This window comes from Leptosomus discolor, chromosome 7, assembly GCF_034619465.1.
Source record: "Leptosomus discolor isolate bLepDis1 chromosome 7, bLepDis1.hap2, whole genome shotgun sequence".
NCBI classification, from domain to species: Eukaryota; Metazoa; Chordata; class Aves; order Leptosomiformes; family Leptosomidae; genus Leptosomus; species Leptosomus discolor.
The window spans coordinates 2,341,963-2,361,014 of record NC_141397.1 but is presented as its reverse complement, the minus strand read 5'-3'; the positions used below and the strand labels follow the sequence as shown (position 1 = coordinate 2,361,014).

Sequence of the window (19,052 nt, the reverse complement as noted above, 5' to 3'; positions counted from 1 at the left end):
ATCACATGCAAAAAAACTATCAGGAATTTGTTAAACATGCAAGTAGTTAAGTGTGTTCTAAAAAAAACCAAACCCTTGTTTTAAAACAAGTTCAAACCCATGCAAAGACAAACTGGCAAGACAACGTCTGAAGACGAGGAAATAAGGGCTAAACGTACCTTTGCAAACTTTACATTTAAAAAGTCTTGCTAAAAAAAAAAACAACAACAACAACAAGAAAACACAAGCCCAAAACACACAAATAAAATTTATACAACCAGAGAACAACTAAGGCCTGTGTCTTATTCTACACCCTGAGAAAAGGCAACAGCAAACCCAACACTAGTAACTCACATAATTCCATTACAACTGGACAGCAACAAACACCACCAAAAGCTACTACATTTTTATTTCTCTGTGGTAATCTTGGAAGGGGACTGCAGGACACTGTCACACCCTAAAGCCAGGAGCAGGGAAGTTCAAGATGCAGCCTCCTAACTCCCTACAACTCCTCATTATTCCTTTCAGCTACAGAAAATGAACCACTGCTCAAGTGCCTAACCCAATCCAAGTTACACTCATTTAATGCCAACCCTGTTCCACTGCTGTCCATGCTCCTTCCGTCTACTTTGAGACGGCATGCACAGACGTATGAGCACATCTAGGGAAGTGATTCACAGAGTTAAACATAAAGAAAACTACAATGCACCCCCCAAAAGTCAGAAACACACAGTTTTCCCCATTACAGGCAGAGCTGGCGTAACATAACGGGCAGGAACAACCACAGGAGAGCCACAGAAGGAACAACAGGGCCGCAGCAGCGCTGAGGTCTGTCCAGTAACAGTTTCAGCTCTCACCCTTTTATGATATATCCTTGGATCACCAAAAATAAAGGAGAAGGGATCCGTAAGCATGAAATTTGAAGGAACTTTTACAAATTAGCCTTTGACAAACTGTCTTGTACAGTAACGTACTTGAAGATGACAGGATGCCACGGACAGCAGCATTGAACCAGACCACAACGGTGGTGGCTCGGATCAGCTTAAATTGTTTTCCAAATATTAGAACTGCTCTCAGGACTTTTTTTTCCCCTTAATTTTGCTTTTCTCACCTCATTATAAATCTGGCTTCCTGCTACTCTAGGGAGCTACTACAGAACTTTCACTTCTCCCCAAACTTTCATTACCAATGGGATTTTGATGCTACTATCAATAATAGCCTTCTCTAGTCCAAATCACTTTCTCCAGATGGAAAACTCAAGCTTGTTTTGTCACAGAAGGAAAAAAAAATTGGTTTCAAAAAATGCAGTAAGTACCATCTGATATCTGAAGCACTTCGACAGCTCCTGAAGTTAGCCAGCAGACTTCAGCATTCAGAAAGGCTTCCTCAATGCTCAGAAATTTCTAAAATTACAGGCGGATTTTACCCAAGTTTCAGACTATACCTCATCTGACAATATCCGAGTGTATGAATGGATTTTACTGCAGTAGTAAGTCAGAACGATTCTGTTGTCTTCCTCAGTGATGTGTGACAACTCCTATAAGCAGCTCAGCTCTACCTCCAAAACAAGTAAACTTCAGAATACAGCACTTCAGCAGCATAATGTTACCTGAAAAAGCTAGCTAGAAATCACAAAAGCAAGATATATGCTCATAAGAAGGCAAAAATACCTCATGTGTTACTTAAAATATGCCATGAGTTTTAAAGGCACGCATTCAAGGGCTACTGCTACGCATTTCTAGTTATAAATGATGTTACACAAAACTACACAAAGGTCCACCTGAATACTACAGCTGGTGAAATTCGGCGTGATCCCACCTCCCAGCAGGAATCAGCTAAAATAAACCGCATGAAATCATGGTTCTGCCTGCTGCTTCGAGAGCCAAAAGAATTCTAGTTATATCACCTAGACTGACTGAAAAAAGGTTTCCATTTCTCTGCCAGCAAAATGTAATTTAGTAAGAGACTAACACATGACAGCTCTTTTGAAAAGGACAGAGGGCTCAAATAAAACCATCTGCCACAGCTCTAAAATGAAGAGATTGCCTTCCCATCCAACACAGAGGCAGCTAACCTGAACATGATCCCAAAGCATTGTTCGCAGCCCATTTTAGCTTAAATAATGCTTTCTGCCATGCACGCAGTAAGGAAAAGCACTCGCAGCAAGATCAACAGCTAGCATCGGCACCGTTATCAAAACGCCTTCTGCAAAATTCACCAGAGTTCACCTGTCAGCATCTTTCCTTCCCATCCCTCTCTCAGCCGTCAGCAGACGCAGTTCAAATTCGGCCAAAACTTTTCCCCTCACATGCCTGCATGGATACATCCAGCGCAACAAGACTAAAGTTATCCTGAGAATTTCTCTGATAACCGAGATTCTTCTCAAATTGAGTGAAAAACATGAAATAAAAATAAAATTAATCCTTCCCTAAAACTACGAGTATTAATATTGTCATCTCATTATTGACGTCAGCTGTGACACTCTCCTGCCAACAGCCAGACAACATTTCTGCAGTAATATCTGGAGTTTAGTTCACCTGTAACTTAAACAATTTACCCAAGACAGCCAAGTCATGACACCGTGAAATATCAGTACTAAATTCCACAATAAAGTTTCATGAGCTGTTGCTTCTCTTCAGCTCAGTTGCTAACACTCTGCAGAACCTTCTGGTTCACCTTCAGAGCTGCTAGTGAAACGAGTCCCAAGCTTCGGTCTCATCCGTTCCTAAAGAATTTCCAATTTTACCTAGGAAACGAGTACTAAGCTCAAAAGAATTTTCTCCAGAAATACTACAGACTTCTGGAAGAACTCACTTTGATGGATATCCTAGTCTGCTTAAGACTCTTTTGAAAAGCCCTGAAGTCAGAGTTCAAGTAGTCTGGCTTGAAGGAGATGCAGAGACTAGATAGGACGTTACGAAGGAGTATCAGATATTTCTAGGACATTCCTAATAGAGAGGACAACAAATGGACAACAAACTACCAAACCAAGGATTCAGAAGCACCCATGTGAATGCCTCAAATAACGGGAACTCCGCAGGGGAAATCATAGTCTAGAAATGGAAAGCTGAAGATGAAGGAACCGTGACCCACAGCGACTACCGCGAATGATGGCCCCACACTTGGTCACGGTTACCACAGCAGTGGCTGCTGCTGACTGCCCCCCACACGTCCAAAGTCCCCTCTTCTGTTACACCTTCTGCAAGCACGAAGAGGGAAACCTCTGCTCTGGCTTCCTTCAGGCAATGATTCCTTGAGTACTTCAAAAGTCGACTTTCAGATACGAGAGGAGGAACAGTCTCGTCAGAGTCTGGTCAAGGGTGGGTTTTTTTTCCCCTTTCGGTTTGTTTTTTTTAAGTGAATATATAGTGATACTGTACTGATTTCTGAATGCATATTTGATGGGTCTTTTCTGCTCCGATTACGTAGGTAGATGGACAAACCAGTGCACGATTATTTGCAGAACTTGTCTCTGACTTTGCAAGGAAAAAGACTGAATAATGGGGATTTAGAGGCCACTCCAAAAACATATTTCAATCTTCATTCTCAAGAAGGCTTTTCTCTTGTAACTGGAGCTAAAATCTCTCAAGAAAAAGATTAATGAGGGATTTGGGGTCCCTAGAAGTTTTACTCCACAGGATAGATTTCTTGGCTCAAAAGATATTTCCCAGTTGCCAGTGACTGGCAGACTTGTTTCTGAACCAATCTGGAAACGGGCTGAATGACTGCATTAACAGCTCAGAGTGCTGCAGAACAACAAAGAGCATACTGTTTGCCACGTACTGTTCATAGAAAACAACAAAAAATAGGATTTTAAATAGCAACTTAAAAAAACCAACACCCTAACATGTAACTGAACAGAAAAAATACAAAGTTATTGCACTCTTCCTTCTACAAATTCAAATTAAACAGCTTAATCACTTTAACAGCTTAAATAAAACAAAGCAAAAGACTCGCTTTTTCAAACATTTAAAATGCAGCACCGTGTTTTGCTACCAAAAGGATATTTCTAAGAGGATATAATAAAAGACAGTCATTTTAAGCTACCTTCCAATACATCTCTAAAAATACTGTACGTTCAGCTCCGTAAAACATCTGTCTCCATTATGTGCACCACAATGGTTTTGGTTCAGTTGTATCAACTTCAGAAATTATTCCCAAGCCTCTTTTTTTAGAAACCAAGACAGAGGATGACATTCTGAAGTAACTACTCCACACAGACCGACACAATCCACTCTAATTTCTTCTCATCATCCATAACATTGAACGGACCAAAAAAAAAAAGCCACAGAACAGCACCATATTCTAACTAAGGCTCCAACAACCAAACTGAACAAGCAGAAAGCAGTCTGCTTCATGAGCTCTGAGGTTTTTCCAGAGATCTGGGTCCATGAATGATGTGCATTCTACATCCAGGGAAGGAAGGGAAAAATTAAAAAAAAAAGAAAGAGGGGAAGCAGTCTTCCACAGAGGTCATTTTATGGTTTAGTAGTCAGGGCAAATTTGGTTTGGTACCTGCTGAGGCTCACAAGAATTCACACTGAACTGCATGAAACATGGAGAGTATCAATACAAGACGCAGCCTATCCTGGCAAAGGGAGACGAAATAGAACCTGCTCGCTCTTTCAAAGGAAAATTGCAGACGGAGACCCACAGTAAGGGTTTGGGGAATCAATCATGTTGAGTTAGCTTCTATAGCCATGACTAAGCCACCTGGAAGAGGTCTTCTGGTTAGGCACTGAATCCAACAGGTAGATCGAGGCGTTTCCATCCATCAAGGAGGTTTTTACACGTGCCTCTTCAAGGACGTGCAGCTCTGCTCACCTAACGGCAGAGGAAGGCACAGTGCTCAGAGCCAGGCTACAGCTGCCCGGAGGAAGAGGGACAGATGGATGAATCCGTAGGCGTACGAATTTCGCTGCACCTACAGCTGACTCTCCAACTCTGCGTGGCCTATGCAGCTATGCTGAAACATGGTCTCTGCCTCGTGTCCCTGTTCCACCCGACTACAGGTCAAGTAAATTATGACTACGCATATCTCTCAGCAGTCAGATTGTGTTCACGGCAAAACTCCCCCGTTTAAAATCAACGTTATCCTTGGAGATCAAGCACAGAAAGAACGCTCTAATCTCAGTAAGGAAAGCAAACAAACTATAAGGAAAAAAGTTTCGCCCTCTAAAGCTGTTATTCTTCCAACAAAGATTACTGCTGGCCTGTCTAGAACCTGTACACAAAAGACAAAGCATTTAATACCACAAAAGCCTGCTTTGTTCAACAGACATAACCTGCACATCTGCACTCCAACAGGACACCAGGTAGGCAGAACACTAGTTCCAAACCTTTCAGATTTTTATGTATTTCATTTTTAGAATATAATTGTCTTTGCAAGGTTACTATTTCAAACTTAAACACTACCAAACATCTAAACTTAGTATCATTTCATAAAGTATCTAAAAAATGTTCCTACTCTAAAAAAGTAAACCAGAATTGACTGGAGCTCAGCAGCTGAGGACTTGGGAAAAAGGGCACATGGAACTACACAGCCAACCATTAACTGTTGTGCACTTCTGCAGGCACAGAGAATTTTCTTCGTGCTACTCCATTAATTCAGATCTGTTGAATAATAAATTTATCCAATCTTGAGAAATGAACCAGGAACCAAAATAAACACTAAAGCTGGGTTTGTTTTTTTTCCCCTCTCCCAATGTATTAAAAATTAGAATCCTGAAGGAAAAACTATAAACACATGCAGTTAATTCAGTAACTAAAGATAATACCACCTTGTGAATAAACTTGATGACTCTGAAGCAATTTTTTTTGTTGTTGTTATAACACCACAATTTAACAGAATGTTAATAGAGAAGTGAGGGGGTTGTACCCCTTTAATTCCACTTTCCATCAAAATGCAGCTGGACATAATTGTGAATAATAAAACCTTCCAAAAAAACCTCAGGAGGCAAGGGTTCACCATTTTCACAACCAAAATACACAAAGCACTGTCAATGCACGGTAGGCTACACAATGCCATCGCAACGATCACCAGAGATTACAGCTAGAAAGCATTCTCCTAGCTAGAGCTAGCTATACTAAACAAGAACAGTATTTTTTGCTGGAAAAAAAATACTGATAGAAACATAAAACCAGATTAAAACTGATTGCTTAAATCAGGCTGCCCAACTTTGGTGATTAAATAAATTATCTTTTCATTATCAGTTAAGTCACAGAAACAAAGAACGAGAAACAACATCCTAAACCAGGAGCCCAGTTCTCAACTATCACTGACAAAACACACATCACCACTTAAAAACAGATCACAAACTCTGTCTTACAGCACCCGGGTATTTTGCCCCCACGATTCCTACTGGAAAAAAAATGATCCAAGAGGATTTTTTTCTTTTCCTGATGGTTTCAGGCCTTCTCACCGTTTTCCACAAACATTTACATTGTCAAAGCAATCCACCCGCTCGCTAACTTACAGCTCTTCCTTCTCACCTCTCCATCCCCTTCCCTGCTCACTGGGATTCAGAGACAGCAATTGCATTTTTATTCAGTGGAGACTTGTTTGTATCATCACATGCTTAAAATCCTAACCTAGCAGTCCCTCTCCGAGTCTGCTCCAGTTTGGTTTTCCCTTTCTTACACTGCGGAGCACCAACAGCGCGTGCAGCACCCCAGATGATGTCTCAGCAGGTTGCTCACTTCTGCAAGACCTGACCTGTGTCTTTTTCAGTCACTTCAGGCTGGCAGTTTAGAGATCCCACCACCACCCAACTCCACTCCCCAGCATTTCCTAATTACAAGCTCCCCCCTCAGACAAAAGGATATTCTGCTCAAGTACAACCTCACATACCTAAACCCGCATTTTTTACTTTTAAATCTCACTTTTTAAAATTATTTCAATTCCCAAGGTCCTTCCAACTCCTCTTGCATAATCTTCCCGCGTACTAATTAACCTCTCAAAATTCATCAACGGTTTCATCACTCTCATTTTAAAATTTGCCTAAGCAGATAAGATCAACTTCCCGTCTAGAAAAATCAGTTCTCTTATCAAAAGCACCAGGTTAGCATGACACAAGCTGCAAAGCTCATTTTGCACTTCAACATTTCTCCCTGCTTTCCACCTTCCCTCAGAATTGTTTCTGCAGTTTCACCTATAGCTGAAGTTAGACCACCAAATCTCTACATTTTAGAACAGGACTACGAATTTTTCACATTTTAAAAAGATTAGCTCTGCTATAGCCGGGTATCTAATCTCAAATGGTGCCACCTCCTATACAGAAGGCTGCCTTCGAAAGCTGAAGGTAAGCATGAACTTCTGGGTGGACTTTTCTAGAATCCTGCAATGGAGACCACTGAATTGCCTTTATGAAAATATGTAATCTGTATTTATCATAGTCTTGGTAGTTCCTAATTCCATTTCTACCTTAAATTTTTTTTTTTTTTTTTTTAAAAATCTTCCTGGGTTAAAAATCACTGCTGTCATTGAAAGTGATTACTCGTGAGCACAAAGCACTGAATATCTGTGCTACTTCCTCTGAGATTTTTGCTACTATTCCTTGGAGTTGATTCTGAAACCATGCATTCCAGCAAATCAGTCTCAGATCAACCCCTTAATCTCTTTTTTTTTTTTGGTACCTAACGGCCACAACCACCTTTTCCTTCTCTTTCTCTTTGCACATTTCTATCATCTGACTTAAAGCATGTAAAGTCTAAATCTGTTTGGGTTCTAACAGTTCTCAGCTGAGAAGCACTTTCTGATTGATAACAAGACATTCTTTCCCCAGTTCCTCCTCGTTTCTTGCAGGCTCTCGGCTTATTCCTAGCAGCCTTTTTGAGAGAAGCGTCCATGCAATCAGATCACATCCCTGAGTTTTTCTGATGTTTGAAAGATTTCAGTATAAGCGTTAACATTTCTCATTAAAACAGAGTCTCTCCATATTCAAGTCAGAGCAACCAAATTAGCCAAGTTCCCAAACTACTTCTTTCTGAAATCTAAAACTTTACTCCAGATTTATGAATTTTAGAACATACCTCTACATAGGATTTTTTTGTTTGCTTTATATACATGTAAATCTGCACGATTAAAAAAAGGCCTAGCTGTAGAAAACAGCTAACATTGATTATATATACAATGCCAGCACATCCATTTCTTCTGCTTCTCTCAGATTTTGAGTTGCCAGACTTGATAACTCCTATCTTTAATGCGGCCAAACTGAGTTTCTACTGTAAATCTTCCAACCAAAATATCTCCCTGCATCCTCCAACTTCATATTAAAGCTTACACACACCACTAAATAAAATCACGAGACTCCAATTATTTTACCAGGCTAGTTCCTCCTTTGGAAGACACTAAGGCAGATGTATACCAGTTTCACAAAATTAATATTTTGAACAATATACAGACTGCCCACTTCAATACACAACTTGCTTTGAAAGCACACGTCTCCCCGTTTCTATAGTAATGCCCAAAGGTTATTGGACCTCCAGTGCAGACAACTTCCTAAGTTGAGGACGTGTCTCGTCATTTCCTCGTATGGACGTCTCCCAAATACACATTACTTTTAAACATGCATGAGTTAATTAAATTTTTGCCCATGAGAAATTTTTCTTTTCCAGATTAGGACTTTTTGTTGTACCCCTTGGAAAGAAAATCAAGTATTTCAATGTATTTTACGGTTTCTTTGTGGGGCAAGAAAACGCTACAAAGATGTTATTCAGGGCAGGGTATCAGGTACAACAAAGGAGACACTGAAGGTGAAATACCAGAGAAATCAGAGTAGGAGAGAAAGGATGTGTCAGGGTATGCCACTATCTATGCCAGCATTAAGCAAACACAGCTCTCGGTTAAGAACGAAAATTTTAAGACCCTGAACAGAAATTTACTCCTGTGAAGACAGCTTCTCCTTTAAACCTGGCAGCTTCCCCACTACTGTGTAAACCTCCGTCTTACTCTGCATTCTTCAGCAGTTAGCTGGTATTTTTAGAGTCACGCTGTTCAAAGTCTGCTCTGGGACACTTGGCAGAGATGCGGGTTTCATTTGAGAGAGCAAGTCAACCCTCCATTACTTTGAAAAACAGAAAATTAAGGTACCACGTGTAACAGGAAGGTTTTGAAGAATATAGGACATAGTGGCTATCAAGTAACTGCATAGAGCCAACACTGCAAAGCCACGTGGGTTTTGCAATGTACTTCCCAGGGCTCCAGAGAGACCGAGGAGCTGCCGCGCGGTGCTGAACGCGGGCTGACTCCGTGCGAGAGACCCACCAAACGCTCACCAAACCCTCCAAGGGCACAGACCGCGCCGCACCGATACCTGCTATAACCATCAGCACCTTCTGGTCCTGCTGGGCTCTGCCGTGCCACGCAGGAGGGGCGGGAGCAAGACCACGTTAAATACCTCTGGAGACCCAGAAGTCTCGCAGAGCCACTCGCTGGATGCTCCACACTGGGTGTCTCGGTGCCCCGAGTTTTGGGAAGACGGCGCAAAAGTGCATCCAGCAACACTGGTGACCCAGCGTGGGTGCAGTGCTTCATCTAATGAAAGCAACTGTCGTGTTGTCCCTGGAAGCTCTGCGTTCACAAACCTGGGCGTTTACCTGCGCTTCGGTAATCTGTCCCCAAACAGCCAACGGCTGACCGCCTTGTATTGACAGGCTAATTTCTGCAGACTAGGATTAACAGGATTAGCTAGTGACTGAGTACTGAATAACCAGAATTTGTTTTCTGCTAAGAACACGTTATTTCCAAATCACAGTTCAGTTTCCAAACGATGACAGATGTCAACAAATTATTAAGAGTTTTGATTTATCTTTTTTTTTTTTCCAGTACTGCAGCCTAAGCACCTATATTAAAATGTTCAGGTTTTTCTAACCATGAAGCCTTTTCAAAAAAATGCAGATATACAGGTAATCCAGCTAGCCAGCCTTCACAACGTATTTCTGTCAGAACTCAGAACGGGCCCTGTACACCCAAACACCAGAGATCGAAAGGCACACGATGCCACAACACCTACTCTGCCATACATTTGATCGGTTCACAACTGAGTGGTCACTGTTACAGAAGATATTTCCAAAAGAGAGATTTATACGTACTAAAACAATATTAAAATTCGTACAGCTACAGAAATAAGTTTCAAGTTTGTGGTATGAACACCAGTGACCTTGCAATGACCAGTTAGATACGAGTGTTAATTCCTGAATTTCAGAAGTGTGTCTACAACTGATGTCCTTGCTTAATAACTGCTGGTGAGACTGCAGGAAAGCAGGATGAAGCTAATCTTACTCAAACAGGTGACTTGCACTGTTCAAGGAATGGGACACTTGAATTATTATTCCAGTTTAGACTATCTCAAGGCAGACTGAGAAGAAAATATTCTCCAGTGGATTTTAGGTCGTTCAAAAACCATGACAGAACTGCTATTGTACAGGTCTTAGTCACCACTCTTAGAAGCAAAATACGAGACATGTTCTTCCTAAGAGGAAACAAAAATACATAGTTTGGGTAAAACTAGTTTCAGGTTGTGCAAAACAAGTGGCATGTAAGAACCGGTGTGGTTAATCACTCATTTGCATTTGATTCAGAGAATAATACCCATTGCAAACAGCTACTCCTCAATTTAACACTGGCAGCAGAGAAAGTTAAATCCTTATAAACACCAACCTCATTTACTGTTAGGGCACACACAACACTAAATAAGAAGGTCTAACCAATACAGTATCTTGCATTCAAATTTCAAAACCCAAGCTCGTAACATTTTATGACCTACTGGGAAGTATATATTGTCTCCAAAGCAGCAATATCCAATACGGAAAGATAATTAAGAGATCTGCTGCTACGAAAAATGAAAACTTTCCATCAAACCCATCTTCAATTGACCCAACACCAACTGGTTAAGTTAATCCCTATTTACAAATTGTTTGTGCCGAAAACAGTTACTGCTGGAGTGCAGACACCCACACCTTCTGGGGCTTCTTCCCCCAACCCCTGTCAGAGAAAACCAATTTGCTCTTAGCAGGGTCACACTCAATAGTTTGGTAGGAGACAGCAGCAGCGGTTCATAAGAAGTGGTGCAGATACCAAAGGAGCAGAAGAGAAATGAAGAGGACCAAGGCAGAGAGGAGGCTGAGGGCACTCCCCGGCATGGCCCCACTTGGCTTGGTTGGGTTTCCTTCCCCAAGACAGACCTCCAGTAGCCACCTGCCCTCTTCTGTCTTCCTAACAGCAGAAGACACAGTCTGAGCAGAGTCCCCACCAGACAGAGTCTGAGGGGACCATGGAAGGGAACAGCTCCGGTCCTAAATCCATGTTCACGCAGCTGGGAGAGCAGGAAAGGTTTCCTGAGAGACCACACATTTCAGTTTCAACCACGGGTGACTACTGCTTCCACGGATGAGATCCCCGCTTTGGAACAACAGGAGCTGGAGAGACTGACTCGCTGCTCAGAAGGACTGGTATTGGGCACTGTATCACGATTCTCCGTGTGGATTCCATACCGCAGAAGTCTCAAACTGGGATGCCTTTCAGTGCCCATCAGCTATTTTCAAGGATTTACTTTCAAATTCAAAAATAGCCGTAATACAAATTAGTGGTGGTGAACTTCAGAGTCAAATCAGGAGGGGAAAAAACTAAATTGAAGAACAATCTAATTTGGGGGAAGAAGTAAATACACACTCAAAGTGTAAGAACTGGATTAAGTACAAACACCCATTTTCCTTCACTCTAATCACCAATTCTCTTCATTTTGCAACTGCCCACACCTTAAAAATGGCGACAGAAAGGAAAAGGGGATAATCTCAGGCTGACAAGTTGCTGTGTATGTATCCCTTCTGATGAGGAGATGTAAATATTATTTTACTTGCCTGAAAATGCCTTAAGCCATTGTTTAGGCACTACAGGTTTACACGGGAGGCAGCACTGAAAGGACTCAATGCATTTAAATATTAACATTAAAGCAAGATGATGATCATTAACACAGTTGACCATCTCAAGTCTTGAGCAAAATTTGCCAGTTACGTATTTTTACTACAAGGTTCTTCATCAATGAAAGAGACTCTTTAAAAAATTCTAGTCAATGTTTAAACCCTACTACATTAACAACTTTTCCTGAACATATGCTAAATCCATGGAGAACTAACTTTTGTGTCAAGCGTTGGCAATGCTTTTCCCTACTGAAGTTACTGCCAACCCATTTAAACAGGAACTTCCATTTTTCAGCGTGGGGGGGAAAACAAAACCAACTATTACCTTCTTCACATGAAGATAATTACTCAACAGATGAAGTCCCGTTAAAAAAAAAAGTATCTCAAATATTCACTTGAACTGAAACCCAGAGGAGCACATACTTCATTTCCAATAGGTCTTGCATTGTTATAACTCTTACTTCCAAGTCCAGGTTGAACTGAAATTTTGTAATTACTGCATCAGTTATCTTTTTTTTTTTTCCATGATGATATCTAGAATAGTAGCATAACCCCATTTTAAAAATAACTACCTCTCCGCTGTGAATTTCAGCAATACAGCAAAGCTCAACAACTCATTATGTGTCACTCTATACTTGGCAAACACTGACTTTTTCTGCAAGACTCGAAGATACATTCCCTTGATCTACCCTCCTGCATTTTAAGCCACATTTCAAGAACCCCTGTTCCCCCCACAACCATAGGAAAGAACAGGACAAAACACAGGAACCACCGATTTCAGAAACCAAATTTCAGCCTTAGCCACTGGTTTTACTATGTGTGGATGCTGGCAAGTAACTTCAGCTTGGCCGCATGTAACACACTAATACTGGCTTATGTCCCAAGAATAAGAATTAAAGGTGAGGCAGTGATTTAAAATAGATATACACTTACACACTTTATAAATTATTTCTTCCATGGGGGTGAGGGGGACTTTCTGAAAAGCTACTGCCTTGCTACGATACCATTCAAGCTCACTGGAGAAAATACCTTTCTATTTTTCTTTCCTGCAGTTGTTTTAACATCTGCAAGAAGCTCAATTAATTTGTCTTATGGAACATATTTATTAAGGACCTCTAATATACTGTTCTCACTCGAAGTGATGTTAAACCATGCAACTAAAAAGCCTTTGAGTTCAAGACAACTGGTTCAAATTTAGCCAGTGTTTTTTATTTCACCATATTCTATTCCAGTGAAAGCTATTTTGGGAAGAGAGACGGACAAAGCTGGAGCAAGACTGTTTTGGCCATACAATTATGGGAATACGGCTATTATTCAGGCATCAGGAAATAGGAAGCGTCACAAAAATTACTTCCTTACCTACATTTGTTAGAAATAAAGGAAAGATCTTCTTGATCTCTGGTATAAACGCTTATGATGCCAAAATATCGGGTGGCTTGAATCCAGGATATTAAAATAGTTCTGCCTTTTGAAGTCTGAATTTTGGGTTTTTAAATACTGATATTCCTTACAAGTCTAGAGATCAGCAATACTGGCTTACTCCACTCCTCACCCCGCTAGCCTTTCATCTGCTAGCACAACAACAGACAGACACACTCACTACTCAGAACCAGGCCATGCAGTTGTTTTGCATCTTTTTAAATTCCTTTCTCTTACTAATGTTGGCAACGCTTCAGGAGTTATTTTAGGAAGCAAGAGATATTGGGAACCCTTAAGAGCCAAATTGTGGATGATGTTTTTCAGACTTCCTTAAAACTCACCTTTGTCTCCAAAATCTGATATAGAAAAAAGTTTGTCCAATGAACTACATGCAAGTGAAAGTTAGAAAAATATGAAGCCTCATATTGCAGCACCACCAGAGTTAACACTCAACAAATCAAAGCATCTGATGAAAGCAATACTCGGCTTGAATCAACCAGAACTCACTTGCACCCTCCTTGTATACAAAAACATCACCTACCATGTGAAAAAAACCAAACTAAACAGGAAACCCACTCTCATATTTATGCAAGTTAATTTACATAATAACAGAAACTACTGATTTTACCCAGGTAAGGCAAGAAAGAAAACAACTTGGGGGGGGGGGGTTGTGTGTAAAACACAAGCTCTCACAAGCAAGCAATATGTTTTGTTTCACCTGTCCAAGGGGTTTTTCGGATTATTATTGGAATGTCCTTTGTCATAAACCACGCAGCTTCACAGCCTGTTGACGTTACATTTACGCGATCAGAGATGTATCGGATCTATTCCTTCTAAGAAACCCATGTGTTGTTACATTCAGCCAGACACCTTTTACATTGCCAACTCTCCAAAACAGGAGCACACACTATAAAAATGTATCTGTTAGTGAGGAATACACACATTTTTTTTAAAAAAAAAGAGGAAAGGAATAGACTCACACACTGCAGGCTTATCCTACTATATCAAGTTTTTTCCCCTCTTTTTGCCCTTTTTAGCACCTTGAAGTAAGCATCTATCATTCATGATCTCTCATCCAGTCCGTCCCAATATTAACCAAATAGCAATAGTGGCACCAACGGTTTCCTAACAACTACAAACCCCAAATTTGCTTAAAGAAAATATCGAATTCTTCAAGTTTCAGTTCTAAACACACAGGGTTTTGCTGCTGAACAAAACCATTTATGGCATCCTAGAAGCAAGGGAGAGAAAGGATGCTGATGGGAGAAGCAGCAGAGCATGCTGCTTTCATTCATGGAGCGGTGATGCCAACGCCTGCAGTGGTAGTTGCTCTGACCTGTAGAGGCTCAAAGCTGGAGTGTTTTCGCAGAAATCTCCTTTATAAAAAGAACCACTGGCAAATCATTAAAATATCCACAAGCAACTGGCTTGGGAGGACAGCCAGCGCAAGGAAACTGTGCTGAAAAAGGCTGAAAGGAGTTGGGGAAGGGGCAGGTGTCTTAAGAAGAGGAAGCCATCTATCCATCAGAATCATAAGCAGTCTCCAGCACGAGCACGTTCATGCAACAAGCCAAGTCAGACTGCAGAGCCAAACAGATCTCCTGCACTGGTGAGAAAAACAACAGGATTATACCTCGAGCCTAAGCTCGCATTTTACAGCGGTGGGAAACGGTTTGGGAAAAAAAAAAAAAAAAACAACCTGACCAAAAAAAAATAAAGAAAAAACAACTTAATCAAGTCGCTCCCCCAAGACTGGCATACTGGTAACCACTATAAATAGCTGGAGTAGCACATTGTTCAACAAGCCGCAGCACGATGGTCCGTGTTTGAAAACAGAACATCATCCCCCCCCCCCCCCCCCCCCAAGTCCTCCATTATGACTGCAGCAGTCCTCCAGTTCAGCAATCAATTTTCTATCTACTACTACCACCGTACAGGCTACAAACATCCCTTTCAGGATCCACACATCATGCACGAAAATGCTGAGAAGAAGTAGGGGAAACAAAGACAAAATCCTGCCCCACGGCATGTAACTATATTCCAAATGGCGTAAAAAACAGCTCCAGGTTTTGGGGGGGGTTTTTTTGGTAACGTTTTTTTCCTTTGCAAGACTGAAGAAACAGGGTATCTTATTACCCTCGCCTGCTAGAAAATGGTGCCTGTATTTCGGTAAAATAAAGCTGTTGACGTGCGCGATTGTGGTCATTATTAGGGCGATCACGTTGTTTTCATTCATTCATTCAGGATTTGCTAGAGGATGTCAGCTTCTGCAGCAGCAGCTGGCTTGACCTGGAGGAGGGGGGGAACAAATTCCTCGCAGCGCATACAGATTACAGGGTGCGTTTCTTGACGGACCGTTGATGATTTTAGACACTGCGCTCATTAAACCGAATCCAGCCGCTGCTAGCGCGGTTCACCGTGAGGCAAGCTCGAACAAGTTTAACGACGGAAAAGTCATTCGCTGCTAATTTATAGCCTGATTTATTAAGGCGAAAATAGCCCACAGATGAGGAAGACTGAAACCACTTTCTAAAATTAAGATTTCCCCTCCAACAAAAAAAAATCCGTACGTAATCATGAAATACTTCACAGCTTTGCAGTATTTTTTCCTCGCTTGCAGGTAACTGCCCACATTCCTCCCTCTTCAGTGCACCTTCAGCGCAGACCTTTGTGCACTGCACCACTACAATGTTTTGCTCCGGGTGCCCATAATTAAATCATTTACAGCATCCAGCAGCATCGCTATTCATAGGCACCGATTATTTGTTTTGTTTTGCCTAGTTTCCCATTAGCATCTTCCACAGCTTAAAGAAGGAGGGGGAAAAAAAAAAGGAAATCTACATTTAGTATTTCATAAAGTGGGAAAAATACGAACTTTAAAATTTTAAATAGAGCTTGAACGAAGCAAAACCACTGAAGCTCAGTTCCATTTTCCAGCAGGCAGAAACTTCTGCATAAATAGATGAGCTCGTTGAGAAAGAAGTTATGAAGTGTCTCTGTTCAGATTATAGCACAACCAATGTGGTCATCTGCGCAAGCACAAATACTGTACGGGGTAAATCAACTCCGCGCCCAACTGGCAGCGGCGTTCTGCTCACTTGCCAAACGCTGCCCATGTCCTAGGACCGTTGCGATGACAGAGATTTGCCCAAGTCACAAACCCTACGGGTTGTAAGTTTTTTTTACTACGCATTAAAACTGAAAGGGGGGGGGTGGAGGGGGGAGAAGGTAACAGATTCCAGGGCTACAGAACACGCTGGCAACCAACACAGACCACAATTTGCCACAGGAACGAGACACGGTGAGACTGAAGGAAGGGACAGACCAAGCGAGGGGTGCTGGACCACATAAAGCACTCCCAGAAAGCGATGATCTGCGGTACCCAATAGCTATAACATAAAAAAGTGCATTTTGTCCGATTCATTCAACTGCTGAAGTGATGGGGGAAGAGGGGAGGGAGGGGGGAGGTAAGATGGCCACTGCCACTTTACCACATTCAATAATTTAACAGACAACCTGCCGCAGGTTAAGTCAGACTTGCTGGGAACCAATTCTACATTTTAAACTTCACAGGATTATTTTGGCTACGTTGGGGTTTGGGTTTGTTTTTCTGGGGTTCTTTGGGAGGGTTTGGTTTTGTTTTGTTTTTTGGTTTTTGTTTTTGGTTTTTTTTTACAGTCTGAAGGATTCAGTATTAAATATCACAAGGAGACAGACTGTGTTGTTTGTTTGTAAGCGCCTCGATATGGGAATTTCCTTTTTTGTTTTGGAGTCTGCGCTTGGAAACATTACGTATTTTAACCTGAGATGTTCTAAAAACGCAAGTCTTTAAGAAGCCGAGCTCTGCAGAACGGAAGAGCGTTGGAGGCTTGGTTTTCACACGCACTTAGGAACCGGGCTGTGCCACCCCAGATACAAACCTAACCCCGGACTAAGCAATCACACCTGTAGGCAGGGAAGCGGGTTAATGCCAGGCTCGTCCCTCCATCACCCCTCCCCATCCCACAGCCCCGGCAGCCCCGCTCCCCTCCGCGCACCGGCCGGGGGCACCCACCGGCGGCCCCCCGAGGGCGGCGGCCCCGGACCCCGCTCCGCTGGGGAGCTGCTTCCTCCGGAGGCCGGTGCTTGCGGGGGGGTGGGGGGGTGGGGGTGTGTAAGACAGGAGTGTTCTTCCCAAACCGGATCCCCATCTCCCCCGGAGGAGGAAGATGACATTTAAGGGCTCGCCCCCCGTCCCGTCCCTCCCCGGGGGGAGGGGGGGGGAAGGAGGCAGCGGGACGCGATGCCCCCCACCGCTCGGCTGCCCCCCGCCCCCCCCGCAGGGCAAACCCGGGCACGGCACCTGCCCCGCTCCCCGGGGGGGTGGGGGGGGGGGGATGCTTATGCTTTAGGGCTCACCCTCACCGCGCTCCCCCCCGCCCCCTCCCCGCTCTCCAAGCCTCCGGGACGGCGCTCCCCAAGGCTCCCACCCCTCGGGGGGGGGGGAAGGGATGGGAAGGCAGGGCGCACCCCACCCCCCACCGCGGTGCTGAGGCCGGGGGGTGCCCGGAGGCACGGGCTGCCCCAGCACCCCACCCCCCCCCACCCCCCCCACCCCCCCCCGGGGGGGGGGGGATTTGGGGCAGGGAAGCGGGAGACGGCTTTGTCCCGGTGCTTTACCTCTGTACACCGGGGAGCTGGGGCTCCGTCTCTCAGGTGAGCTGCTCCTCCTGCTGCTGCCGCCGCCGCCGCTCTCCGGCGAGCGCCGCTGCCTGCCCTTCACCCTGCCCGGCTCCGCCGCGCCGCCTCCCGCCGCCAACGGCGGCGTCGCCGCGCTGGGGGGCGGCGGCGGGCTGCCTCCGCCGCGACCCCCGCTGCCGCCGCCTCCCGGCCCGGTGTTGCTGCCCACCGAGGCGGAGGGGGACCGGGTCGGGCTGTGCTGGTTACCCCGCAGGAGCTGGTACGGGACGGTCGCTCGGATGGGCTGGAGCAGCCGGCTGGTCCCCGCCGCGCCTCCCCCGGCGCCGTTCCCGGGGCCCCCGGCCGTGCCTCCGCCGGCGGTGGGGGACCCGGCGGCGCCGCGCCTCATCCTCTGCGGCGGGGGCTGGTGGTGGGACGGGGGGGTCTGCGAGGAGCTGGACGAGGAGGACATAGCGGGGATGCGCAGGACCCGGCGGGTCGCTCGCTCCGGCGGTGGCGGGGGGCCCGAGCTCGGCCCCCGGCGCCCCGCATGCACCGGCCGCGGGGGAAGGAGGAGGAGGAAGGAGGAGGGGGGGGGGGAGGGGGGGGGGAGGAAGGAGGGAGGGGGCGGGGCAGGACAAGCGCTTCACGGCCCGAGGGAGTCTCCGCGCCGCCTGCCCAGCTGCCCCCGGCGCTTCCTATCGGCGACGGCGGCTGCTCCCACGGCAGGCTCTGGCCATCGCTGCCCGCCCCAGCGTCGTGAGCACCGGGGGCGCTGCCGAGCCCCGCGGCCGTTCACATCGTACGGCGCTGCCGGCTGAGGGCGGTCGGCGGCGGAGGGGCGCGACGAGGGCGCAAGCAGGCGGAGGGGGTAGGATGGGGAGGGGGGGAGGCGTTCGCAGCCAGCTCCTGCTCCTGCTCCTGCCCCCGCCCGGGAGCCACCGCCGCCACCACCATCCGCTCCCCGCGCCGCCCTGCCTCCGAATGGCAACGCGCAGCCCCGACGCCCGGCCGCGACGGGGCAGGGGGGCGGGCGGGGAGGCACGCGCGCCTATTGGGCTCCACCGCCGCGCTAA

General features: G+C 44.9%; 1 protein-coding gene across 1 annotated transcript in view; it reads right to left on the bottom strand.

Annotated features, from left to right (window-relative positions):
- The window catches only part of GLCCI1 (glucocorticoid induced 1), a 53,396-nt gene extending 34,948 nt beyond the window's left edge, over positions 1-18,448 (bottom strand). Inside the window, exon 1 of the mRNA XM_086467748.1 lies at positions 17,977-18,448. Coding sequence (XP_086323874.1) covers positions 17,977-18,448 — 472 coding nt within the window. The remainder of the gene's footprint in view (positions 1-17,976) is intronic.
- Positions 18,449-19,052: the final 604 nt, after the last annotated feature.